The sequence below is a fragment of the Ornithorhynchus anatinus genome, chromosome 9, assembly GCF_004115215.2.
Source record: "Ornithorhynchus anatinus isolate Pmale09 chromosome 9, mOrnAna1.pri.v4, whole genome shotgun sequence".
Taxonomy (NCBI): Eukaryota; Metazoa; Chordata; class Mammalia; order Monotremata; family Ornithorhynchidae; genus Ornithorhynchus; species Ornithorhynchus anatinus.
This window is the reverse complement of record NC_041736.1, coordinates 46,867,341-46,894,794: the sequence shown is the minus strand read 5'-3', so window position 1 is coordinate 46,894,794 and position 27,454 is coordinate 46,867,341. Positions and strand designations below refer to the sequence as shown.

The 27,454-nt window shown below is 41.9% G+C and overlaps 1 protein-coding gene across 1 annotated transcript in view; it reads right to left on the bottom strand.

Moving 5' to 3' along the window:
• Positions 1-5,924: 5,924 nt before the first annotated feature.
• Positions 5,925-27,454, bottom strand: part of PAK5 (p21 (RAC1) activated kinase 5) — a 139,269-nt gene continuing 117,739 nt past the window's right edge. Inside the window, exons 4-9 of the mRNA XM_029072278.2 lie at positions 19,559-20,053; positions 18,328-18,461; positions 16,166-16,292; positions 10,806-10,931; positions 8,663-8,797; positions 5,925-8,237 (exon numbers count right to left, since the gene is read on the bottom strand). Of these exons, the coding sequence (XP_028928111.1) occupies positions 8,082-8,237; positions 8,663-8,797; positions 10,806-10,931; positions 16,166-16,292; positions 18,328-18,461; positions 19,559-20,053 (1,173 nt within the window). The 3' untranslated portion in view covers positions 5,925-8,081. The remainder of the gene's footprint in view (positions 8,238-8,662; positions 8,798-10,805; positions 10,932-16,165; positions 16,293-18,327; positions 18,462-19,558; positions 20,054-27,454) is intronic.

The following is a 27,454-nucleotide window of genomic DNA, read 5'->3' as shown; positions in this document are numbered from 1 at the left end:
AATGTACAGTTTGGATGGCAACATGGCAGATCATCTAGCCTTCCTCATCCCAAGCCCAGACAGTGGGAAGTCTCTCCTGTGCTTTGACGATGGAAGTTTCCCAATCTCCTTTGCTTATTTATTCCATTCTTTGAAATAATAATGAAAATAGTATTTATTATGTGCTAAGCACTGGCCTAGATATAATATATGTAGATTAAACGTATCCAATCCCCCAAGATGTTTACAGATTAAGCGGGAGTGAGAACAAGTATCAAATCCCCCTTTTATAGGGGAGGAAACTGAGGCCCAGAAAAGTTGCACGCGACTTTCAAGTGGTAGAGTCAAAATTAGAAGTCACTTCGTTTACATTTCAGGAACATGTTCCTTTCCTTTAATCTAAATCCATTTCACTGTGATTTAGGGGCATAGATTTAGTGGAGATCAAGAATGTTTTTCATTCTCCCAGTCCTCCTTCATGCTGTGCCACTCAATCCACCCTACTTCAAGACTCAGTCCTCCCTGGGCTGGCCTCCTCAGCAATCTCTGCTGAAGCAACAATTGAAAACAAAGACGCTTCAAATTCAAAACAACTCTGGCAATCTGACTACAGTGAACAGGGTTCCCCAAGAACACCACAAGGTCAGCCTTTTCACCTCCACAGGCCAAACTGAAGATGCATAAACTGTAAACCCGTCCCTCTAGACTGTAAATCCGTTGTGGGCAGGGATTGTCTCTCTTTATTGCTGCGTTGTACTTTCCAAGTGCTTAGTACAGTGCTCTGCACACAGTAAGCGCTCAATAAATACAATTGAATGAATGAATGAAGAGGTTAATGGGAGTTCAACCTCACCAAAGTGAGCCCAATTTACCAAGTCTCAGATACAGATTTGAATATTTGTGTGAAAGTTCTAACCAATTCTTAATTCATTCAAATTATAGTAATTGCATATCGTTAAGATGAGATATAATATTATCTTCCAAATTCCTGGGCAGGTTTATGTGAGCACAGTATTCATTTAATTTTCATAGACAGACTCCAATTGATTGGAATGACACCCAGATAAGACAATGTATATTTCAGAGCTTCAAATACACTAAGTTTTTCAGGCCTAGATCAGAATGGGGTTTTCAAAATGCAAATTAAACATCTGTTTTAGGAGAACACACAATACATGAAAAAAAATCTAGATTTTTATGTGATGGATAGATTGGGTTTAAGTATCTTTTATTTGTATTCTAAGAAGTTTCTCACCGACAAGCCACAGAGTATGGCCTGAACCATTCTTACTAGTTTCATGGCTGGCTTGAGGAACTCATTATAAGGACAGTAATCAATAGCTCGCTGTCAAACAGGGTGAGGAACTGTGCTTTAGTCTGGAGAAGAGAATGTTGAAGGGTGATTAAATAATTACCTTTGAGTGGATGAAAAAGTTTTAAAAGGAGGCTGCTAGCCAGTTAGTCTTCTTGCTCACTGAAGACCAAACAGGAAGAAGAGTGTAAATTCCTGATGGACACGAGGAATCACTTCTTGGACCCAAGGTGGGTTGAGGAGTTTCCTTCCTTAGATATCTTTATGGCAAGAACACGGAAGAATTGACGACTACTGATGCTGGATTAATGAGTTGTTCCCTGACCAAGAGGCTGGGAACAGAAGCAGGCAGAGGGGTTGAGTGAGTGGCTAGGGAAATTTGGCTGAGACAGTCCTTGTTCCACATTGAGCCACCCGGCTGTCACAGCTGCTGTCGAAGGGCAACTGCCAAAAGCCCTCATTGAGGCAGAAGCTGGGAGAGGGTGTGGAGGGAGGAGGAGGCATGCTACAGTGTAAGATTGAGGGCAGGGTCAGGGTGGGGCCAGGCTGCCCATGGAATTCCTGAGCCATCTCTGGCCTCTGGCCGCCACAGATCTATTTGTCCCCTAAGCTTCCACAGCATTTCCCAGGAAAGTAAGGGGTCCAAAGGGATGACTGTGGGTTAGATGAGTGGAACGCTCAGTGCAGTGCCCAGAGCTCAGTGCTCTGCAAAGAGTAAGTGCTCAATGAATAATAATAATCATAATGGTATTTGTTAAGCGCTTACTCTGTGCTGAGCACTGTTCTAAGCGCTGGGGTAGATATAGGGTAATTAGGTTGTTTCACGCGAGGCTCACATTCTTAATCCACATTTTATAGATGAGGTAACTGAGGCACTGAGAAGTTAAGTGACTTGCCCAAAGTCACACAGCTAACGGGTGGCAGAGCCGGGATTAGAACCCATTATCTCTGACTTCTAAGCCCATGCTCTTTCCATTGAGCCGTGTTGCTTCTCACTATTGATTGATTAGAAGAGAGTCTCCTCTTCCTCTTTATTTGCAGCAGAACCCAAGATAGCTGCCCTGCTAACTCATCTCCCCCACTGTCAGTTGTGAGGGGAGTGAGGATCAAGTTTTCCTGTCCTTTAATGCCATTCAGGATAGCATTATCCTTTCCAGGGACACAATGGGAGATCTGACCCAGAAGAAATGTAATTTTGGCAAGAAAAAAAGTTAACTGCAAAACATTTCTTTCTCAATTGGTAGGAATGTTCTTCTTCCAGGAAATTTGGAACACTACCAAAGCAAGGTAAAAGAGAAATTATCCATTTTTTTCCCCATATCCTACAATGCTCTGACAAGAATCGAAGGGAGGAAATTTGGGTTTTCCCTTGAACTATGCAAACTCACTCAAGGGCAGCATATGATCCAGGTATGACAGGACTAGAAACTGGGCTTCTTGCCATCGATCAATATCCTTGGGGTATGGAGACAAAAAGACAACTTGTCCAGTAAAGGTGATGGAAGCCACCTAAGACTTCAGATGTACTCAAAAAGGGATAGAACCCAGAAAAACCATGACACTACAGAGGGAGAAAGAAGCCCCAGATTTTGTAGCTGAACTTTCTGAACTACTGATAGGTCTGCTGGAAGTCTCTGGGACCCTTGATCATATAAACTGTAGTCCAATGAGACACACACACACAGCTGGTGAGTTTCTTAGGATAGATTTAGAATAAAAGGGCTGTGAATTCCAGCTAAAACGGAACACTGCAGAAAGATAATCAGACTGGGAATACCTGTAACAGTATAAACAAATGCCTCTGGATGATAAAATTGGCTTGAATTTGAATTTAATACCTTGAATTTGAATGGCATGTGTTCTTTCCCAAAAAACTTTCCCAGCGATTCATGTTGGAACCAAAGGCCCTGATTTCAGCTGCCCTCATGGATTATTGGGATTCTTGACTTTCTCAGATGAACTTCCATCAATTTGCCCATGATGTTAACTTGGATAGGCAAAAGATGAATAATCTTGGATCTGATGAAGAAGAAATTAAATGTGTGGGTGTCCTATACGTACTGATGTTTTACTGCTTTTGTGGGCGGTATGGTGCTTGCTCACATTGCTTCCCAGCCTGTAACTCCCTTCTCACCCAGATCATCCAGACCTTTGCCCTCTCCACCTTCAAATCCCTCCTTCACATCTCCTCCCGCAAGTTTTCTCCAATTAATTCCCAACATTCCAAGGCGTAGCAATCTAAAAGCCAATTTATATCCATCAATACCCATCCTTAGCACTTCTGAATATATGAAATTTCAATTGTACATTCAATTGTTTATTCTCATCCACTATTTGACTCTCCCAGTAGAACCTAAATTCCTGGTGGGCAAGGAAGATGCCTTGCATCTTGCACTTTCTCAAGGGCTTTGTGCATTGAACTCAGTGGGCACCAGGTAATGTGTCTACCAACTCTGTCATCATCATAATAATAATGACAATTATAATTATGGTATTTGCTAAGCGCTTATTATGTAAGAGACACTGTATTAAGCACTGGGGTGGATACAAGCAAATTGGGTTCTACGCAGTCCCTGTCCCATGTGAGGCTCACAAACTCAATCCCCATTTTACGGATGAGGTAACTGAGACACAGAGAAGTCACTTGTTCAAGGTCACAGAGCTGAAAAGTGTTGGAACTGGGATCATATGTATTCTCCCAAGTACAATGCTTTGTTGCATACGGTAAGTACTCTGTTGCTGACTTGTTCATTCCAAGCGCTTAGTACAGTGCTCTGCACATAGTAAGCGCTCAATAAATACTACTGAATGAAAAGCACTTGATAACTTCCATATCAAAGAGAAACTCCTTACCATTGGCTTTAAAGCACTAAATCAGCTCACCCCATCCTACCTCACCTCCAAGGATCTCCTACTACTGTCCAGCCCACACACTCCGCTCCTTCAGCACCAGCTCGCTCACTAGCAGCGTGACTCAGTGGAAAGAACCTGGGCTTCGGAGTCAGAGGTCATGAGTTCGCCTCCCGGCTCTGCCACTTGTCTGCTGTGTGACTGTGGGCAAGTCACTTAACTTCTCTGTCCCTCAGTTACCTCATCTGTAAAATGGGGTTTAACTGTGAGCCTCACGTGGGACAACCTGATTACCCTGTATCTACCCCAGCGCTTGGAACAGTGCTCTGCACATAGTAAGCGCTTAACAAAAATCAACATTATTATGCCCTCATCTCATCTATCTCACCACTGACCCCTTTCCCAAGTCCTCTCCCTAGCCTGCAACTCCCTACCCTTCCATATATGCCAGAACACTGTTCTCTCTACTTTCCATGAATTATTAAGGTTACATCTCCTCCAAAGAGGACTTCCCCAATTAAGCCCTTATTTTTTCTGGCTTGCTCTCCCTTCTGTTTCATCTATGCACTTTGATCTGTGACCTTTGGACATTTAATATTCCACCCCCAAGCTCTCAGAACTTTAAATTATGTATTATAAATTACTTATTCATTCATATTAATGCCTGTCCCCCTGACTAGACTCTAAGCTCGTTATGGGCAAGGGATGTTTTGCTAATTCTGTTACATGGTACTCTCCCAAGTGCTAAGTACAGTATTCTGCACATAGCAAGCACTCAATAAATACCACTGACTGATTAAATACAAATGACTGACGCAGTGAAGCAAGTGCTTACATACCACAATTACTAGCATTCTTATTATCATTATTGATTAACATTATTAATATGAGCACTGCAACTCTGTAAATTACCAACATGCTTTGACTGCTGGGAGTGCTCTTCATTCTAAACAAATCTAACTCTACTAATTTTCCCCACAGCATTTAAGAACATAACCTTATACTCTACTATTTTCCCTACCTGTAGTTTAGTCTAATGTCTGTCTCGCCCTATAGACTGCGCATTCTTTGTGTCCTGGGATCATGTTTAACAACTCTGTTGTTGTACTCTCTCAAGTTCTTAGTTCAGTGCTCTGCACACAGTAAGCGCTGAATAAATACTACTGAATGAAGTGCTTAATAAGTATTATTGATTGATCAATTGATAAAAGAACAGCTTTAGTAATAACAGTAATTTGGCAATCTGGCTCAAGCAAGTCTGAGCACTTGAAAAACTCCCAGGGAAGGAGTGATGACTCCTTTTTCTTTTATGAATTTAGATACCTCCTGCCCACACTTTAAACTCTATCTGATTTGGCCATTGGTTTTATAGAATGCATTTTATAGAGGAACACAACAAAACATGCAAGACAACATTTCACAGAGTTACTTATTTACCAACTCACCTGGTTTTTTTTTTACAAGGGTCACTTCTTAAACTTTTCCTTCCTTGTCTACCTGTAAGACCATCTATGGGAGACAGAGAGAAAGAGAGGGAGAAAGAGACAAAGAAATAGAGAGAGAGAGAGAGAGAGAATGGGGGGGTGCAAAGAGATAGATGCACTCCTTTGTTCAGAACCACAGGCTCTTCCTTGGGCTTGATGCTATGCCTATGATTCTTAGTTAAAAGCCACCCATTTTATGTAATTTTACACCTTATCTGCAATCTCAACGGAACCTTTTTAAATTCTTCCATTAAACTCCAGACTCTGAAAATCAGAATAGGTACCAAAACCACAACAGGGAAAATGCAAACATTTATTTTTTATTTGCATGTGCATTTTTCTGCCAATATTGGTGCTCACAAAATCTTTAAAGCTACAATAACTTTCAGTAAACTCAATGAAGACTTTTTAAAAATATCTAGTGATAAGAAAATTACAGAAAAGTTTTCATTACACCATTGAAAATGTTTTGAATCCAAAATTCACTTTTATGCAAAGGCTGTTAACAGTTCCATATTCTGGCTAATAAAAAGTTAATTTTTTTACTTCTACAAATTCCTGGTTTAATTAATGCAGTCCTTCATCTGAAATTTCAGGACTGAAGTGTTTCTGGTATCTGATCCTCTATATTTTTAAATTTCATACATAGGAACACATGCTTTTGTTCTTTGACTTTAATGAAACAAAATTAAGGATCCCCTCAGTATAGGAATCTTTCAACTTGCCTTGAAAACTCGGAAAAAAAATCTACTCAGCAGCAGGTCACCTTATGCTCAATTTTCTCTCCAGTGACAATAAATAATAAACACACTATAAAAACCTGTAATGTTACTCAGACTAGCCAGAGTTTTCATAAATTTAAATTCATATTTATAACAATAGGTTGAAGTTTTTAGGAAAACCTCTATTCAGTTTGGTAAATAATGGCTTATGTTTTATGCATAATGAAGAAGAACAAATAATGATTTTGTAGCACTTCTAAAATTTTAAAGGCAAATCTACATAGGTCTACTATAACATGCAAGTTCATCCAACAAGCAACACAAAATTTATTATAGTAGTCATTCATGTTATCAACATTCAAAGTCTAGACAGCAGCACAACTTGTCTATATGGAAAACACACTGTAACATGATCACAAGTAAAGTCAGATCATAACTGGTGAGTTATCTCCTTAGTAATACGACCCGAGTCAATGAAGACTTCCATCACATGACAATTAATTAATACTATGGTATGGAAGTCAATTTAGACTGAAATGAGGAAATTACAGGACAGCTAATAGACACTCATCCTTAAAGTTCTGAAAAAGTGAGTTAGGTGTTCTAAAGCATGTAAATCTGGAAACAGTGAACAAAAAATGAATACACCAATTGCAACCTAGATTTTTTTTTCTTCTCTTTTCCGTGATTGGGTGATCTCGTTAAGGAGCATTCCACCTTTGGAAATGAGTCCAATTCTCCCAGTGAATATATTTCACTTCAGGAAATTACTCCTGGAGTGCAAATTAGGGACTCTTCCAGGCCACTGGGGTGCCACTGAGCATTCTACAGTTGCAATATACTAAATTGACTTCCAGTGGCCTGTGAGAGTTAATGTAACTTACCCAAGTGCCAAGCTTGCAAGAAAAAAGAAACTACTTTTTGGGAGAATGTGGCATTCCATCCCCACTCTAGTGGGAAAATAGACAATACGTCTTATGATCGGCATTCCCATACTGTCACCCCGCCGTACCAAGGTTTCTGTTAAAATAACAAGTGTGTTCACCTAAAGCTGAAGGTGATAGAAATTCTGCCAGTATTCTAAATTCTTAAAGGCTTGTTTGTTCTCAGAACAGGATAAAAAAGTACGAAAGGCTCTGTTTAAACTCTAAGACACATGTATTACTTCAACTAATACAATGACTACATGACATCAAAATACTATAAATTATCAAAAGTACTGTACAGAAAATTACAAATTCATTTCAAAATACATTACACTGCTACAATTAGGGGAAAAAAAGTGCTTTTTTGCCAGAAAAGTGTTTTGCTTTTGTTTTTTTTTTTAAATAGAAATGCCATGTAGTTTTCTCTTCAAGCAAAATCTTGCAGATTATCCTACATGCGCTCACATAAATATTACCTTTTCAATAGAGCTTCTACTGAGTCCTTCTGATTTGCTGGCTAAAGGACTAAAAAAATAATGATGACCTGTGGTAGCTGGGCTCCAGACGACCACTCCAAAGGTCAGGAGATGCACGGCTGCATCTCCTAGCAGTAATACGTGATGGGTTTCAATGATCTTCAAACCCCCGGAGATCATCTAATCATGTTTCAATTTTTTTTTTATCATTAGGATCAATTCCACAGCACTTGTTTGAAACGCACAGGTTGTTTACACGGTTTCCACGGTTTCCACTCCAACTCCCAACGGTCTGTCAAGGCCTTTCTTGGGCTCCTGCTTGAACCTTCCATTCAACGGTGCCTAAATTGCCTCATGAGTGGCACAATGCAAGAAGGAGAGCCTGCCAGTTTCAAGAATGGATGCCTTATAAGTTCTTGTGCTGTTGCTCTCTGGGTAGGCTCCCTCACCAACATCAAGTCTAAGAACCCCCGAAGCACTGAGGAAACCTGCAACATCACAGTGATATCATGAACAGGTCAGAACACAGATAACTCACCATGCTCTAGCTACAGTTTATCTTTTCCAAAATAGTTCCCCTGAAAAGTCAATCTAGCAAAAAACAGTTGTTTTTAAAAAGCATTCTAAGCTTAAAGCACACTAGAGCTACAAAGGCGATGTAATTTACAGCCTCCTGAAAATTTTTCCTTCTGACATCATTTGTGAAAAATCTACGGAAAACTAAGGATCCAGGCCTGGCAGCTCCAAGGCAAAGCACTGCCTCATAGAGAACACAGTATGTCAAAGTCACCGCTTTTCCAAATAACGCAAGTGACACATTTACTAATGAAAGTCTACAAGCACTACACCCTGTCTTCAACAATGCAAAGAGATGGCTTAAGCTGAGTCTCTCTACGCAAATGCAGTTTCTAACCTTGTGCAGGTCCTTCACTCTTGGAGGTAAGTTATCACGGATTCTCCGCATCGCCTGGAGAGGAGGCTCATTGAAGTAAGGAGGTTCTCCATCTATCATTTCTATTACCATGATGCCAAGGGACCAGATATCCACCTGTCATATACAATCAGTTGGTTAATTTGGGCAAACACTGCACAGGGCTTGAAATGTTTACTGAAACTGTGCACTCTGCTTCCATGAACAATGTCTTTGGCAATGCTTAAGGCAAGTCACAGACGGCAGAGTGTCACCCCACTACTTCCAGGGGAACCTATCTTGATATCCATCTTACATCCATATTTCTTCCATTAAAATGACACCCAAACCATTTCATTCCTTTATTCTCTCACATCTTCCACTGATCACTGATAACCACCAAGCAAGAGCTTAAAATAAAGCACTTGTCTGTGACTTTAGGGTTGAAACTTAGTAGAAGCGTTTACTGAAAGTGAGAATATCCATTTCTTCCTAGTTTGGCTCTGACTCACTATTTCCCAAGACACGGAATGTCATCAACTCCTATTCCATCGATGCAATTTTAATGCCTCTCATATTCTGAGGCTCTGAGCTCTTCTGAAAGCCTTTCCTCACCTGTGGCTACCAGTCTGGTAAGGGAGACTTTATTAAATCTTGAAGCTTTGTGTATTACTATTATTATGGCATTTGTTAAGCACTTATTATGTACTGTTCTAAGCACAGAGGTAGATGCAAGTTGGAAACAGTCCCTGTCCCACATGCCTGTCCCCTAGCTCACAGTCTGAGTAGGAGAGAGAACATATATTAAATCCTTCCATAGGAATGAAAGGCCTACTTAAAATGCATATAATTATGAAATAGCAAGATGGTTAACCCAAATGTTTGCCCAGGCAAACAACCTAATAATAAGAAATTCATATGGTACTTAAGCTACACATTGAAGAACACATCCAATGTGCATTCCAAAGCCTTCCAACCACAAATGAGGATCTGCCCTATACTCAGACCTTTTCTTTTTGGGCTCATTTTCTGCATTGTTTCTCAAAAACTCACTCACAAAACTCGGCTCCATAAATTTCGATGCAAATTATAGAGAGAAGAATGGTAATCAATTACTTTTGATTGAGGAACTGTGAATCAAATCAAGGAGAAATAACCACAAGAGCAAACTAAGTACCTGAATCTCAAGAATCTGAGAGATCGGCTGATTGAATGAAGCTTAGCTTAGACAAACATGCATAAGGAACTTTGGGTAACTGATAAAATTCAGGGCACACATCTGTCTGAGAGAGCTGATTCAATTTTATCTGCTTATCCAAACCCTGAATTATTGGAACTAACCTCAGTCCTGATTTAATTTGGAAAATTGGCATCTAGTTTGACTTAATTCAGAATGATTTGACTTTACTTCAGAATGACTGTCACTTCCCTAAAACCAAAAATCTTTCGGGTGTTGTATTATTAAAAATTCACATTAAGACCCTATGTTCGGTGTTGTTATCAATAAATCAGTGGCATTTATTGAGCTCTTTGTGCAGAGCACTGTACCTAATGCTTGGAAATGTATCCTCATGTTTATAAAATAAGGAACTGATGATAACAGTAAAGAAGGATTACAACATACCCTTAGTGATTAGTGGGTTTACTTAGTTTTCAGGTTAGGGCAAATTTTAAGTTTACTGTTTTTAAGGATCTTCCAGGGCTATATCGTTTAAGTTCTGGTAATTTTTTTCTGTCAGCACAGCTAGAAGGTGCCTTTTGGAGAGCACAGTTCAGGTAACTGGCCCAAGCGACAGTGACTTTGGTAATATGAAATTCCTCTGCTCCTCTTGTTGACTACGGAAGTTAACTGACCCCATCATTTCATTTGGGTCAATAATTGTTTTCCCAGTTCTGGTAAGCTGTTAAACTAGCAAAGAAAGTCTAATTATTTTCTATAAAGGTAGAATGTATGGAGTAAAGTGGATAGTATGGAAACATAGCCTATGGTATTTTCCAACATTTTTGCAAATCACTTATGTGATCGGGAAGGAAACACCTTAGTGTAGAGGGCTTTTTTTTTTTTTTAAATGAATGCTAAATTTGATTATCATGGGTGATGGCTGCCACCACTGATGTCATGGCTAAATGAACTTTTTTTTCTTACCTCAGTTCCATAAGGTAGTCTAGATATGACCTCAGGGGCCATCCAGTATGGTGTTCCAACCAGTGATTTTCTTTTTGGGACCTCTTTTGATACTTGGGCACAGAAACCAAAATCAGATAATTTGATCTGAAAAAGAAATAATGGGGTGGGACAAGTTATTTCTGTCTGCAGCAGGAGAGCAAAAATCTAGCAGCCTTTTGTGAGTTTTTGTTTATGCTGAAGAGAATCGGTCACGAGTAGTAACTAGGTAACCGACAGCTACTTGCATTTAAAATGAAATGACTCCCTCATTTAAATTAGTCTCTCTCACAGGTCATTTAAAGGAAACGTCAGCCCTTCTGTAACGGCACCTAGCAACCATATTTCAGCTGGGGGTGGGGCTGGGAAGGGGGAGAGGGAAGAACTGAACCTGTGGACTGGTGAGAGTGGGAAGAAGAGGAGGGATAATCCATTTCACAGAATCAGAGTCAGGCTCCAGACTGGGCCCTTTGAGGGCCATTACTGCCTTTAGCAAAAATTTCTCATGGCTCCTGCCCTTTCTCTGGCTAGTCTAAGTATCTCCAGAGTGTAAACGCCCTGTTGGCAGGGAACGGACCTCTTGCTTCTGTTGTACTTTACCGACTGCTTAGTTCACTCCATTGCATCTGATGGGCACTCAAATGACAGTACCACCACCACCAATATTATTACTTCTACCTCCTTACTGCAAAATTTTGATGTTGAGGAATAGGGTCAGTAATAATAATAATAATAATAATGTCGGTATTTGTTAAGCGCTTACTATGTGTCGAGCACTGTTCTAAGCGCTGGGGTAGATACAGGGTAATCAGGTTGTCCCACGTGAGGCTCACGGTTAATCCCCATTTTACAGATGAGGGAACTGAGGCACAGAGAAGTTAAGTGACTTGCCTACAGTCACACAGCTGACAAGTGAAAGAGCCGGGATTCGAACTCATGACCTCTGACTCCCAAGCCCGTGCTCTTTCCACTGAGCCACGCTGCTTCTCAGTAGTAAATGAAGGTGAGAAGGACCAAAGAAAGGTCAAAAATAGACAGCTTTTAGGCTATCCGTGTCAATATTCGAACTTGGAAATTGCCCTAGTTACAGAGTGGGCAAGTTTAGATTACATTGCCATGTGCCTGCTGGTTTGCAGGGTGGCAAGAACTTTCCTAGGGAAAGAGGAAAGCCTGACCACCAAGCACTGTCTTTCCCTGGCCGGAGGGCTGTTCCCAGTGTCTGTGGGGCCTGGGACACTCACCTGGAGTGGGATTCTGTCAGTCTGTGGAAGTAAAGTGTGGGAATCCTATTATAAACTTCTTTTCCCAGAACAACCTGCACCTGACCAACTGTGTGTGTCAACATCTCCCCATCCCTCCCAGTGAACCCTTCCGAGCCTATCCAGAGACCAGCTGGGAAGGGTAGGGAAGGGTAGGGAAGGGGTTGTGGAATCTCATCAGGAGCGCTGGGGAGAGAGTGGGGGATTTAGAACAGGGGAGAAGAGGGTGAGCAAACAAAGTGCCTTTAATCTCTCCTCGGCTCTCTCTCCCCAACACAAATGGCCACCTCATCCTTTTCTCTCCTTGACAGTCACTGCCAATTTTCCACCCCTCTGGAAGACCCTGGGTTCCGGTGAGAGGGATCTTCCAGAGGCGCTGCTGAAGAGAGAAATACAATAGAGATGCACGTAGTTCAGGGGCAGGGGAAGGGAATCCTCTAGATTGTAAGCTCCTTGTGGGCGGGATCGTGTCTACCAATTTTTTGAACTGTGCTCTCTCAAGTGCTTAGTATAGTGCTCTGTACACAGAAAGTGCCCAATTCGTACCATTTATTGATTGCTTTTAGCCTTAGTGGATCCTAAACCACAAGATCACAAGGGGAAAAACCAGAGGTACAAATAAACAACTTTCAAAGGGAAAATCTGCTCAATAGAATAGTAAGTCAGATACACAACATGGTAGTGGGAACAAGACAGTGTTGTGTGCTTTTATTCATTTAGATATCATCTCTGGCTGCCTACGGTTCCGGTAATGATTCCTCTGGAATTAAAAGGAAGAGAACAGGGCAGGTGGTGAACAGGATAAATAGGGAACATATTTTATGGTTTAAGTTCATTCTCCTTTCCAGCCTGGAGCTTTGGGATATGAAACATGAAGACACTGAAATAATAAAGAGTTGCTGAATAAACTGGTGGGGCTTTTTATCAGCACTTTCTTTTCTTAAGAGCTACATGGTTATCAATATGGGCTACTCTTTCCACAGCTTTTTAAAAATTAGCAAAGTTCTCCACGACAGGAAAAGGGTGAGTAGAAATGATACATAGGTTAGAAGCTGGACCCAGTCTTCTATTGTAAGAGTGAAAGTGGTTTTGCAAATCTAAATGCTCATTCAAGTTCATAAAAAGTTTTCTAAAAAGAGATAATTGCACACAACATATCCTAAAATATAGCTACAGTGCAGATAATGAATACTGGACTAATACATATAATGAAATACTGCATGCAGATGCTAAAAGTAAATCAGAGGGTCTGAGCAATTTCCCATTCTGGTTACAGCTGGGCACGTTTTCCATTTAGGAGTATATTTTCCCCTTGTTGATCCTATTTAGGCTACTAGAAATTGGACTAAAGGGAGGTCTCAACACCTTAGTGAATAAAGGCAGCACTGGGAACTAGTCTGCCAGACTTTGCTTATAATAAAGCCCATAAATCACTTCTTAAAACCTTAATTCCGTATTTCTAGATCCTGGTACAATGCATTCAAATATAATTTAGTGGACCTTCAAATAAATAGGAAAAAAAAGAATATATCTGGGGTTGGGGGGAAGACAATGGGGCCCTGAAAAGAAGAAAAGAAAATTATATACTTGCGTACCCACCAGTGAGTTGTTTTGGGTTGAGGCTAGAGATTGTAGGTATAGAGACATTTGAGAAAATTTACCAAAGACGTTTCACCCGATTTACTTCCTGGAGGATCTCAGAGTTCAGGGAGGTGGAAAAATAACAAGGAAGAGGAATGGGGTAATGGAAAGAGAGGTACAGGGCTTGATGCTCATCCTTCGTCACAGTGTGTTTCATCATCACCAAATCTAGAAGAGTGGGAAGAGGAGGGCAGGAGAGAGGAGCTTTACAACAAATAGGAGAGGGGGCAGGAAGGAAGAGCTCTAGAATTGTGGGAAAAGGGGGGACAGGAGGGAGGCAACCTAGAATGTTGAGGGGAGCAGGAGGAAGGAGCTCTAAAATGGTGAAGAGAGGTGGAAGGGGGGAGGAGTTCTAGAATGGTTGGGAGAGGAGGGCAGAATGGAAGAGATTTGGAATGGTGGAAAGAGGGGGGCAGGAGAGAATTACTATGGAATTTATGGTACTTGTTCATCACTTACTATGTGCCAAGCATTGCTCTAAACACGAGGGTAGATACAAGTTAATAAGGTTAGACAGTCCCTGTCCCACATGGGGCTCACAGTCTAAATTGGATGAGGGAGTAGGAGTTAATCCCTATTTTACAGATGAGGTAACTTGGGCACAGAGAAGTTAAGTGATTTCCTCAAGGTCACTCAGCAGCTATGAGGCAGAGCTGGGATTAGAATCCCGGTCTTCTGACTCCCAGGCCCGTGCTCTTCCACTAAGCCACACTGTCCTAGTCCTATGTCCTTCTCGGGCAGGGGACAGGACTCAAAGCTACTCTTCTCTGAAAATTGTTTCCCCACTCCTCAAGATCCTCCAGTGGCTGTCCATCCATCTTCGCGTCGAACAGAAACCCCTTTCCACTGACTTCAAAGCCCTCAATCACCTTGACCCCACGTACCTCACCTCGCTGCTCTCCTACTACAACCCAGCCCACACACTTTGCTACTCCAATGTCAACCTACTCACTGGACCTCAATCTCGTCTATCTCGTTGCCGACCTCTGCCCACATGCTGCCTCGGGCCTGGAACCCCTCCCTCTTCATATCCAACAGACAATGATTCTTTCCACCTTCACAGCCTTATTGAAGGCACATCTCTCCAAGAGGCCTTTCCTGACTAAGCCCTCCTTTCCTCATCTCCCACCCCCTTCTGCGTCTCCCTGACTTACTCCCTTTCTTCATGCCTTCTCCCAGATCCACAGTACTTATGTACATATCCGTAATTTCTTTATTTTATTAATGTCTGTCTCCCCCTCTAGATTTGAAGCTTGTCGTAGGCAGGGAATATTTCTGTTATATTGCCATACTATACTCTCCCAAGCACTTAGTGCAGTTTTCTGCACACAGTAAGAACTCAATAAATATGATTGATCATTCAGGAAGTTAAATTAATGAACAATTTGAGCACTGGCCCAAGATAAGAGATTTAATATGACATTTTACCTTCCAAGCTCCTCTGGATCTCTAGACAAGCCTCTGTTTCATTTTTTACAATACTTAAAGTATTTACTATGGGCCAAGCACTGTACTAAGTGCTGGGGCAGACACAAGATAATCAGGTTGGACACAGTCCTTACCCCTTTGGGGGCACACAGTCTAAACAGGAGGCTTTCATCAGTTGTTTGGAATAACAACTTTGCAGTTAAGATTGTGAGCAATCTGTAGGATAGGAACTGTGTCCAACCTGATTATCATGAATCTACCCCAGTGCTTAGTACAGTACCTGCCACTTTGCACTTAAGTACCACATTAAAAAAAATTATGGGAAGAGTCCACCAGATATGAAGAGGGAGGGAGTTGCCGGTCAGGGGGAGGACACTGACAGAGGTCTGGCTGAGAGACGGATAAGATCGAGGTACAGGTTGGTGTTCGAGGAGCAAAGTGTAGACTGCACTGCAGTAGGAGATTGGTGAGGTAAGGTAGGAGAGACAGCTGATTGAGTGCCCAAAAGCTGATGGTAAGGAGTCTGTTTGATGCAGTGATGGATGTGTAACAGGTTTTTGAGGAGTGGGGAGATGTGGCCTGAACCTTTTTTAGAAAAATGGTCTATTAATGCTTATACTTCTGGGTTAAAGCTATGAAATGAATTCTTCTGAACAATAACTCATGTGACTTTATACCACCTTCCATTAAAGATGGAATTGCTGCAGGAGGAAAAAAAAGAGGATTAAATTTAGCATACTTCCTTGAATCAATGCTCACTGTTAAGGAAGATAACCAAGGGGATAAATTTAGGCTGGAGATAAATCACATTGACAGACAGTTCAGCTACAGTGATAATTCCCTTTCTTAACGCCACTGGGGGTGGCCGGGAAGGGTAAGAGTATAAGAGTCTTGGAACCAGGAGAAAGAGTCTTCTGGAAAAAGCACTAAAATGTGTGTTAATGACAGAAGCTTCAATAAACTTGTCGGTTTTCACCACTGGAGTTAGTAGTTAGAAAAACATTTATATCTTACCCGTCCATCACTCGTCAGAAGAATAGAGTCGCTTTTTATGTCCCGGTGAATAACCCCTTGATTATGAAGGTAGGACAGGGCTCTCAGAACTGATAGGCAAACTGTAGCTATCTGTTCTTCATTCATCCTATAAAGCAAACGAGCATATTTCTTGTCAAATTAACGATGATACCAAGAGAGGAATTTTCAAAAAAGACAATGGAAAGCTACATATTCCGGTAACACAGCCCATTTACCTGATTAAACTATATATGACTACAGGGCAGGACTGGCTGCTTTGAGACCATTCTGTCTGTAAAGGGATGTTATACAAATATACCTAACTATTGCTGCCATATTCTCAATGGCAACGACATAGGTTGGGCAGTCGGGAATCATTCAATGCAACTTTATTTCTCTGGCATGACTGTTTTGTATGGTCCTTGAAGAAAGGGATTGTGTATGTCAAATTTTGTATGCTCCTAAGCACTTAGTACAGTTTACTGAACACAGTAGTTGCTCAATAAATACCCCTGTGTAGTCTGGTGAATAACCATATACCCATTAGCTTATAGCAAGAACTGATTCATGTCCCTCTAGAAGCTCATTGTGGGCAAAGAATGTGTCTGTTATACTGTTGTAGTGTACTTTCCTAAGCACTCAGTACGGTGCTGTGCTCACTGTAAAAATTCAGTAAATACAACTGATTCATTGAAAGGATAGATTGATAAGAATATTTATTGTATTCATTAACCTAATGTGAGTATTTTGGATGGTCTGGTGGAAAGAGCACAGGATGGGAGTCAGGGCACTTGGAATTAAATCCGGGCTATACCACTCACCTGCTGCGTGACCATGGGCACTTAACTTCTCTGTGCCTTCTCTGTCCTTATTTTTCTCATCTGTAAAATGGGGGTGAAATACCCATTCTCCTCCCTCAAAGACTACGAGCCCCTGCTTGGGGGCAGGGCTGGGTGGGATCTGAGGCACCTGATCCCCTCAAAGACAGGGATGGAGCTATATCGAGCCATAATAATAATTATGGTACTTGGCTACGTGCCAGGCACTGTACTAAGCGCTGGGAGGGATACAAGCAAATTGGGTTGGATACAGTCCCTGTTCCATGTGGGGCTCACAATCTTGCTCCCCATTTTTCAGATGAGGTAACTGAGGCCCAGAGAAGTGAAGTGACTTGCCCGTTCTCCAAAAGACATCCCCTTTATACTGGGAGCTCTACTGCACAAAGCTGTGGAAACAATGGTCCCCAAAGCCCCCGGCCCGCAGAGTTGGAATCAATCAATTGTACTGGCTGGTATGCATTGATCAGTCATCCTCAGGGATTAGTCAGTGCACACCAGGCAGTATGACTGATTGGCTCCAACTCTGGGGACGACTACAATGGAGTGGCTGTGACATTCCCTGCGCTTCTCTTCTCTCTGACATGCAGCACAGATGCTGTCTGCTTTGCCTCGCTGGGGGCTGAAGCCACATTATGCTTTTGGGAGAGCTTGGTTTATGATTATCTTCAAATGGCTAGTCCAGAAAGACTCTGGCTAGGAATTTTCCAGAGATTAGTCCCCAGAGATGGAGACTAATGAGATTCCACAATGGCTTCCTGTCAGTTTTCCTGTTCTTCTTGAAAATGGTGATAATGGTGCTACCTTTAAAATCCTGTGGCCTTGTCTCAATATTTTATTTACAATTGAAGATAATCCTGTGGGGGTATCTGACTCAATACCTGTTCTCCCTCCTACTTAGTCTTTGAGCCTCATGTGGGATAGGGATTGGATCCAGCCTGATTAACTTGTATCTACCTATGCTTAGAACTGTGCTTTACACATAGTAAGCACTTAACAAATACTACTGAATAATAACAATAAAAAAAAGGTCAGAGTACCTTGGTGAGTCCGGCTTTAAAGGAGATCTCTTTGATTTCCCCTTCACCTTTTGGGTTGATCATTATTCTCTTATTCACTGAGCTGCTTATTCTTGATTATCTACCCCAGTACTTTATACAGTGCTTGGCACAAAGTAAGCACTTAACAAGTACCACAATCATTATTATTGTTATTACTCGAGGTAACAACTAATTCTAAATTAGTTCCAAATTAGTTTATGTCTCAGGAAAAACAGTTCAGGACATTAAGCAGACCCTATGATCTTTTGCTACTAAATTAACTTACCTGGTATGAGTAACTATGTCTGTCAAAGCACCACCTTCTAGAAACTCCATGACCACCCATAACTCATCACCTACAAGATAGCTGTTGTACATGTCAACCACGTTGTCATGGTGGTAGTCCCTCATTATTACAACCTGAACAAAAGACAAAGAAAGAGAACAAATATTCAAGAGTGCTTTCTTCCCCCTTGCATTTAATTCAGATTATGCAACGAGAAGGTAAAATCCCTCATCTTCTTCCTGTGATTGACACCTAGAAGTTTGTCTCAAAGTTTTTATGAGGAGATCATGTGTCCTGGTTTAGCTAGGACAGGCCCACACTTTTGTAGATCCTAGACAACTTTAGAAAGATGGTGAAATGTCCAAGAAATGGGATCAAAATGATCGCTCTCCTTGGCACCAACCTCCAGCAAATCTTGCTCCTTTCCACATCTGGGACATATCAAGATCAGTATATGTCCAGTTTGGATGCTGTTACACTTTGGACATTTGTAGTTTGGGCATTTCAGAATGCTGGAGGCCTTTTGCCCCTACACTTAACTTCCTCTTGAACTCCCTTGTCATTACCAAAAGGAACGGCATACAAACTTGGGCTGACATCCAATTTTCAACAAAAATAATATGGTCAACTTGTGCACAGATAGAGAGTCTGAGGAGGAGGGATCAAGGGCTTTAAGGGGGAAGTTTGATCTCTTGGCTGGCAGGCCCTTGCTTGCCAGGAACTCTTTTCCCCTTCTCATCTGGCTGGCCACCGCTTTCCCTGTCTGCAAAGCTCTACTAAAAGCACATCTCCCCCAAGAAGCCTTCCCTAACTTATCTCTCATCTCTCCAACCTCTACTGCATCACCTAGGTGTTCTCACTTCCTAAGCAATTAGGTACTCACCTCATCCCCTCCCCACAATGGCACTTAAGTACGTACCTTTAAACTCAGTTGCTTTCCCCTACCTGAAAGACATTTTAGTGTCTGTCTCCCCCTTCTAACATCTTGAGGGCAGGGATCGTGTTTATTAACTGTATTGGGTTCTGCTAAGTGCTTAGTACAGTCCTCCTCACAGAGGGCTAAGCACTCAACAGGTACTATTGATTGATCTAATGAAGTAAATGTAGAAAACAGAGCCTTTTTAGAGAACAGCAATAGGGTGACTTCAGAGAGTGCATCTCAAGTTGTGGAATTTCGCAAGGCAAGCTGTAGGTGCCTAGCATCCTGGCAGGCCCACTCTTTCATCGTTACCTCATTGAAGAGCAGTTCTCTTCTTTGTTGCTTCCTGAGGTCCATTTTCTTCACAGCAACTTGTTTTCCTGTATGCTTCTCTGTTGCAATGCAGACGATTCCAGTTGACCCTTCTCCAATTTTGATGAAGTTGTCCAAGTACTCCCTGGGGTCCCCTGGGCTGACGACCAGCTGCAGCGCAGCTCGAAATTGTTCGTGGGACACTCTGGAGGGCTGCTGGTCTGAGGACGATCCCCAACTGGGTGGGGGGTAAGCACTTGAAGAGATACTCGGAGAGCTTGGATAAGAAGCCGTGGAGATGTACTGGGAACTGGACTGGAGACAAGGCTGATGGTGGTAGGGAGCCGCTTTATGATACCCAGAGGGATACTGGTAGCCACTGGTGGAATAGTTAATTTTGTCATGACTTTGAGGTAGTTTTGTTGGGCCTCGGGGGTAGGTGTCTGATCCAGACAGGGGAGGGCTAACAGCCATCTGAGTTCGCTCATAATCCACCTAGGAGGCAAAAAGAGCTGAAAACATTAACACCACTGTCTTGGAAGCCAATCACTTATGCAACGAGTCATGCCTGATACCTAAGGACTGGGAGCGTGCCACATTTCTTGACTGGAGAGACCCTGAAGAAAATCAAAAGAATGGATGGAAATGACTGAGATGACTAGACGACCAGGCCTGAACTGTCAAATTTATCCAAGATTTTCCAGCCACAATCTGAATTACGAGGTTATGCTCACAATGCACACTGAGATATCTCATCTTCCAATTTATTTTTCAGCTAGAAAAGGATCTAAGAGGATACAAGTTTTCTTTTTTTAAGGTAAGTGCTAAGTGTTTACTATGTGTCAGGCACTGTACTAAGCACTGAGGTTGATACACACTGAGGTTGATACATACTAATCAGGTTGGGCACACCCCTATGGGGCTCACAGTTTTAATCCCCATTTTCCAAATGAGGTAATTGAGGCACAGAGAATATAAATGACTTGCCCTAGATCACAGAGCAGGCAAGTGGCAGACCTGGGATTAGAATCTAGGTCCTTCTGATACCCGGACCCTTCCTTGCTCTATCTACTAGGCCATGCTGCTTCTAAGACAAATACTACCTTGAATTTTGCAGCACTTTCATTTTTTCCAAAATGCCTTCACATCAGCTATGACATTTTAGCTTCACAAGATTCCTGTGCAGTTCAAAGTCAAAGTTATTGTTATCCCCATTTTAGAGACCCATGAGCTGAAGCAGAGAGGTTAAAACACATAGCCGAATCAGTGGCAGACCTGAAACTATGAACCGGGACTCCGATTCTCAGATCTGTGCTCTTTCCGCTAGATTAAGGTGTTCTATGTATCTTTGAATCTTGAATTGATAAAATCTAGATCATTTTGTAATTTGAAGATAGGAGAATGGATTCGCATCCAGATGCCCTTCATTATTAGCTTGGCCAAGAGAAGATTGACAGATCTCGATTCAAAATAATTTGCTTCTTCACACTCCCCAATGGGTCTAGATCATAAAAATGCTGCTGGAATGTAAATACATTAACTCAAATGAATATGAGCTGTTACTGTCATTCAAGTATAGACACAGCCAACAAAAGATGAATATATAATATACATGCAGTAATGGAACCAAAATAGGGCAGTTGCAGTGTCAGAAGAAAAGAAGATAAAATGATCCTTTGGACATAAAATAAAATGAAAGCAATGGATAAATGATTTGAGGGAGAGTAGCTTTTGTTTAATTCTCCTTTCGATCAATCCTAGTTATTGAGCACTTACTATGTGCAGAGCACTAAACTAAGTACTTGGGAGAGTATGACGTAACAGAGTTGGTAGAAACAACGAGCTTAAAATGGTATTGGAAAATAGGAAAACCTTAAAACCAAAGTTCCATTTTAGAGTTGGCTCTTCCATTTTTACACCGTAATTTTTCTCAACGAAAGCAAGGTGTGAAAAATCAAAGGTGATCTACTGAATTGTTGGACCCTATGGAATCTCAAGTTATGGATGTCATCTTTAGCTGTGGCCATTAAGTCACTCAACACAGTGGTGGTGACACTACAGTGTATCTTAAATGGCTGCAATTAATCATTTCCACCATAAATTATAAGTAGAGATGTGGGATGGCTTGAAGAAGCAAGCCCACACAGACATGGGGTGTAAGGCCTACTGGTAGAAGTGGTGTTCGGCATCTGATGTGCTCTTTTCTGGTTATTCGCTGTCAAACTCCAGTGCCTGAGTCCATTTGCAAATCTAGAGGCAAAACATGATCTTTTAGAGAACATTAATATCCTGTTCTATTAACCAGGTTTCAACCACCAATTAGATACACCAATGAGTAGCAACCAGCTACCAACTCTGTTGTACTGCACTTTCCCAAGGGCTTAGAACAGTGCTCTGCACAGAGTGAGTGCTCAGTAAATACAATTAATTGATTATCCCACTCAGCAAAGCCATCATAAAAGAATCTCGACTTGTTTGGACACGGCAATTCCTATAATCCTATAATATTCATTTACAAGTCTTGAGTTGTGTCAATATTGATCTATTGGAAGTAAGGCTACCTGCAAATTTCTGGAATGAACGATGGCACTTCAGAGTATTTTTTTTTTCACTCAATTACTGCTGGTGTAGGGTTTCTAGCTTTAAAACTAGGTCTGAGAGAAGCAGCATGGGCTAGTGGATAAAGTCTGGGCCTGGGAGTCATAAGGACCTGGGTTCTAATCCTAGCTCTACCAATGTATCTGCTGTGTGACCTGGGGCAAGTCACTCAACTTCTCTGTCCTCAGTTACCTCATCTGTAAGATGAGCCCCATGGGGAACATGGACTGTGTCCAACCTGATAAGCTTATATCTACTCCCGTGCTTGGGACAGTTCCTCCGCTCATAAGAAGTGCTTAAATACCCCTGCCAAAAAGGATTCCCAAATGTCCAAAATCACATTTAATTAAGCAGATCAAGTTTTATGGCACCTGGCCTCCATGTTACTGGTGCTGCAGGATTGTTAACATATAGCAGCGAAAGAATTTTTGTTGCTGGCTTTACTTCCAACAGGGTGCAAATCTCCCCTGGCTTTAGCCAGAGCCTGGACTACAGGGGGAAGATCACATTTGAGAGTCCAAAGGGGCGGGGAAGGCGGTGGCTCCAACCTTCCCCTGTCCGCGGGCTGACTCCATGCCTAACTCTCCCTAAACCCCATAATGCCGCTCACCATTGCCGCATCCACTGCCACTTCCCCCAGAGCAATATCTGCTTGAGAAGCAGCGTGGCTTAGCGGCAAGAGCACGGGCTTGGGAGTCAGAGGTCGTGGGTTCTAATCCTGGCTTTGCCACTTATCAGCTGTGTGACTTTGGGCAAGTCACTTCACTCCTCTACGCCTCAGTTACCTCAACTGTAAAATGGGGATGAAGACTGTGAGCCCCTCGTGGGACAACCTGATTACCTTGTATCTAGTCCAGTGCTTAGAAGAGTGCTCGGCACATAGTAAGCGCTTAACAAATACCAGAATTATTATGTTTACTGCCACTGAAACCACCTCCTCTCCCGCGGCTTCCAACACTATCTCCCCTAGTACGCGTGCTCACTGCCACCATCACCCGCCCCTGTGCACAAAGCGATCCCTAGAACTGGAACAAACATGTGGGTTCTATGTGCAGATATATACATCTCTAGAAATGAGGACAAAATGAGAGTGTGCAATCTGAGAACAGTTATATAGAGACCAAAAAGGGCCAAGGGATTCGGACTGCAAAATGGCACTGAACAATTCTTCCTTGCCACCAGACTTCACTCACGTTTCAAACCATGTAAAAAGATTCCCAGCCACTATTTATCCTTCTGTTGAAATTCAGTATATCAAGATAAAGATAAAAAAAGTTAAAAAGACAATCATCTTGTAATAAGGTGGGCACAGAGTCTCTTTCTATTGGAAGTTTGGACTACATAGTTTACAGGAGGCTTCCTAATTGCACATTGAAATGGGAAGACTAATTGAATTTACTATTTTTCAGATCACCATGTTGATTGACAAAATGCTAAAATGCAGTGTCACAAAACCACTAATTTCTCCCAAACCCAGTAACAACTGGGGAAGAAATCATCTCAGCAGGAGATTTTTAGAACACAAAAACTATGTGCGAACAGCTCTATTCTTTTTCATGTTGAAACAGTTAATGACACATGCCCGACTTCCAGTTAATGATTCATTCTAGCTTCTCCAGCATCTTTCTTGTACTCAAAATAAATGAATTCTTGACAAGTACGAAGCAAGATGTTTGTTCTTCTACGTCTCCATTAAAACCCTTTCAGAAAGTATGAATGAGGGTCGAAAAAAAATCGGCATTATCTGAAAATGAATAATCCCAGTTAACAACAACAGAAATACCCTCGGACAATGCCGGCAACATCTCCATGGAGAGGGTGGGACAAGGACTCACGATGTATCACAATTACAAATAATTATAGAAATGAATTCATTTAATCAATCAATTTCACCAGTGGTGCACAGCAGTGGACAGGGCATAAAAGGCTACACAGCTATCAATTGCTACTATTACCGCTGGCTGCCAGCCAGAAGCCTCCTGATCCATGTTAGTTAAATGCACATTAATCTGAATTTGGCAGTGTAATCAAGGACCTAACTGAACTGTGAAATTGAATTCCGCGGTGGAACATCATTTGACCATTTTATGCTAAGACTGCAAAAAAAAATGAAGGGGGGGAAGGGAGGAAAAGAAAAGAAAAATTTGCCGCAGCATCAATTTGTCACCGGAGGCTGCTGCACGGTGACAACGAGTTTGTGGTGAAACTCTGCTGCGCAATAGGGGGAGGAACGACTCAAAGAATAGGATCCCTCTGCTCTGGACCATTGTGTGGAAGAGACCTGTCTGTCGCCTACCCCGCCGCCCCCAACGCCCCCGCTCGCCTGCAGTGCCGATGATGGGCCGTAGGAAACATTCACCCAGATGAGTCGCAGATGCGTTTCTCTTCGGAAACGTTAGCCAGCATTACTGCTCCCCACCTTTTCTCTTTTCGAAGCCGCTAGAGCATCGGTTTAATACCCATAAATTAAATGTCAAATCCAAGCACACCAAACACTTCAATCATCTGACCTGGGAATGCTTTCAACGGACACACAATAGTGCCCAAAATAAAACTATGACCAAGGAAGGAGAAAAAGGAAAAGGAGTGATTCCCCCCAGATGGTAGACAACTACCTTAGGGGCTGCCCTCTCCACCTCCCCCACCTCTGAGCCTGTCACTTTGTGGGCAGTTAAGCCATCACTTGCCAATCTTTCTTTGGACTGGAGTCACCACAACCCAAGATGAGTAAACTCTCAGTTTTCTCTCATCAGGCATCCATGGCTACGGGAGAGGAGGGAAGTGTTTCCTTGCTGACTGCTAGGAATTTTGGTAAATTTGGGTCCTCCTCTGGTTTTGACACTCACCCACTGGCCATGCACTTCTCAGCCTGCACATGTGCAGCAATATCCAAGATGTGGAGGTCAGAGTTCCCCAGAGCTTCCCTATCTCCCCCCAGTCATACCGGTGCCACATACACAGAAAGAGAGTGTGAACTTAACCCTTAAGATCAATTATGCAGACCACTAAAGGCTATTTTATGCAGTGGTTAAATGCACCAGCTCAAGAGAATCAGGTTCTGGGGGGGTGGCGGGGGGGTGGAATGTTTCCAAATTTCAAAAAAAAAACAACCACTTCTGATTTAAAGTAAACACTTTATCATTTGCATACTTCAAATGTTAATTCGATGACTTTAGGGATGTTAAATAGCCAGAGAAGGGTTAAGTAAACATTGTGTTTAAGTTGCCATGAGCTTTTGAGGAATAAACATAATATCGCTGACCTTAAGGATGGTTGTGCATAGGGATACCATCACACGTTCCCAATAAAAATAATAATAACTGTTAGACAATTGTTTGCCAAACAGTATATCAAGCACTAGAGTATCTATAAGATAATCGGGCTGGACACAGTCCCTGTCTGATTGGGGGCTCACAGTCTAAATATTAAAGCATTCTTTGTTGCCACTATTGGAGACACAATGCTGGGCAATTCTTATTTTTTTAATGTGACTGACAAAAAGAAAATCAGAAAAATAGCTTTGTGGTTTCTGGCTTCCTGCTGCAATGCATATCTATGAATGAAGAAATAAATGTGAACACCGACTTTAAGATCAAGACGTCTGTATTTTGGTCCTTTTTTTTTGGCCTTATGTTGTTAGATTCAATTAAGCTCCCAGAGGAGATCCACAAAATCCAGACCCTATGCATGATCGGGTCAGGAGAGCAAATTAAGCTCTGACATGGAATCCATCAATACGCTGGGGTGAAACAGAATGTCCTATGGCTGCTGAGTGGAATGGGTTCACTGACGCAGATTATTATTCACTCGATTGTTTTAACACTATGGCCATTTATTGTGGGCTGGGATAATGCCAGTTGATTTCTATTTTGTTTAACAGAAATTAAACAGATTTTTTTTAAAAAGGCACATTATGAGAAAAACCAGTCGATTCAAATATAAAGGAAACTCTCTGGAATACAGCTGAAAAATACTCAGCTAAATCTACTATTTAGGCATCTTATGAGTTGGGATGACTATCCTTCAGTAACATGAAAAGCAGTGTGGTCCAATGGATAGAGCAAGGGCCTGGGAGTCAGAACGATCTGGGTTCTAATTCTGATGCAACTACTTGTAGGCCGTCTGACCTCGGGTGAGTCACTCAACTTCTCTGTGCCTTAGTACCTTCATCTGTAAAATGAAAATTAAGACTGAGCCCCAAATCGAACATGAACTGTGTCCAACTTGATGAGTTCATATCTCTCCCAGAGCTTAGTACAGTGCCTGGCACATAGAAAGTGCTTAAATATCATTTTAAAAAACCCAAACAAAATAAAACATATATTCTTATTAAAATTGAAAGAGTTTGTATCCATACAAGCCCTTAAAATACCCTTTTGTATTTATTCTTGAAATATAAATGCAATTGTAGGATAACAGATTCAAGGCAGGATTTTCATTTACTAAACCATTACGCCACTAATGCACTTCTGAAAGCAAGGTTCTCTGGTGATTCGAGAGACAAAAACCCTGCTGTTCAATTCTGGGAGTCGTTGATGAATTTGGGAATTGTCACTGCTATATAGAACAATGACTCAGTAAGAAGCCATGAACCAAGGTCGGGAAAGGTTTTGTGAAATTATTTTCCTTGGTGGAGGTAAGTTGAAACAGAAGAGTTCAAAAGATTCTCTCTAGGAGCACAATGGAAAGGGTTTGAAAAGAGTGAGGACAGGCTCTGTTTTCCTAATACCCAGCTTTCCAAGCCAGCATGGATTCATCTGCATATAAGAGCCCGGGCTTGGGAGTCAGAGGACATGGGTTCTAATCCTGGGTCCGCCTGTCTGTGTGACCTGGGGTAAGCCTCTTGGACTTCTCTGTTGCTCAGTTACATCATCTGTTAAATGGGAATTAAGATTGTGAGCCCCCCATGGGACAACCTGATTATCTTGTATCTACCCCAGTGCTTAGAACAGTGCTTGGCACATAGAAAGCACTTAAATACCATAATAATAATATCCTTTAGGGCAAAGGTACCCTTTTAAATAACCAGAGGGGTGGGGGAAGATTGAAAGTGAATATGTCAGGTGGTGATACAGGGAGCTGATGGCTGATAGGGATAGGGAGACAAATGAGGTAGTGTAGGCACAGAGAAGGTATGTGATTAGCCCGAGGTCGCCCAGCAGATAAGTGGCAGAACCAGGATTAGAACCCGGGTTCTCTGACTCCAAGTCCCATACTCTTCCACCAGGTGACATTGCTTTCTTCCCTTTCCACTTCCAACTATGTGGGTGAACAAATGTGTTCTGAGAGATTGCACGG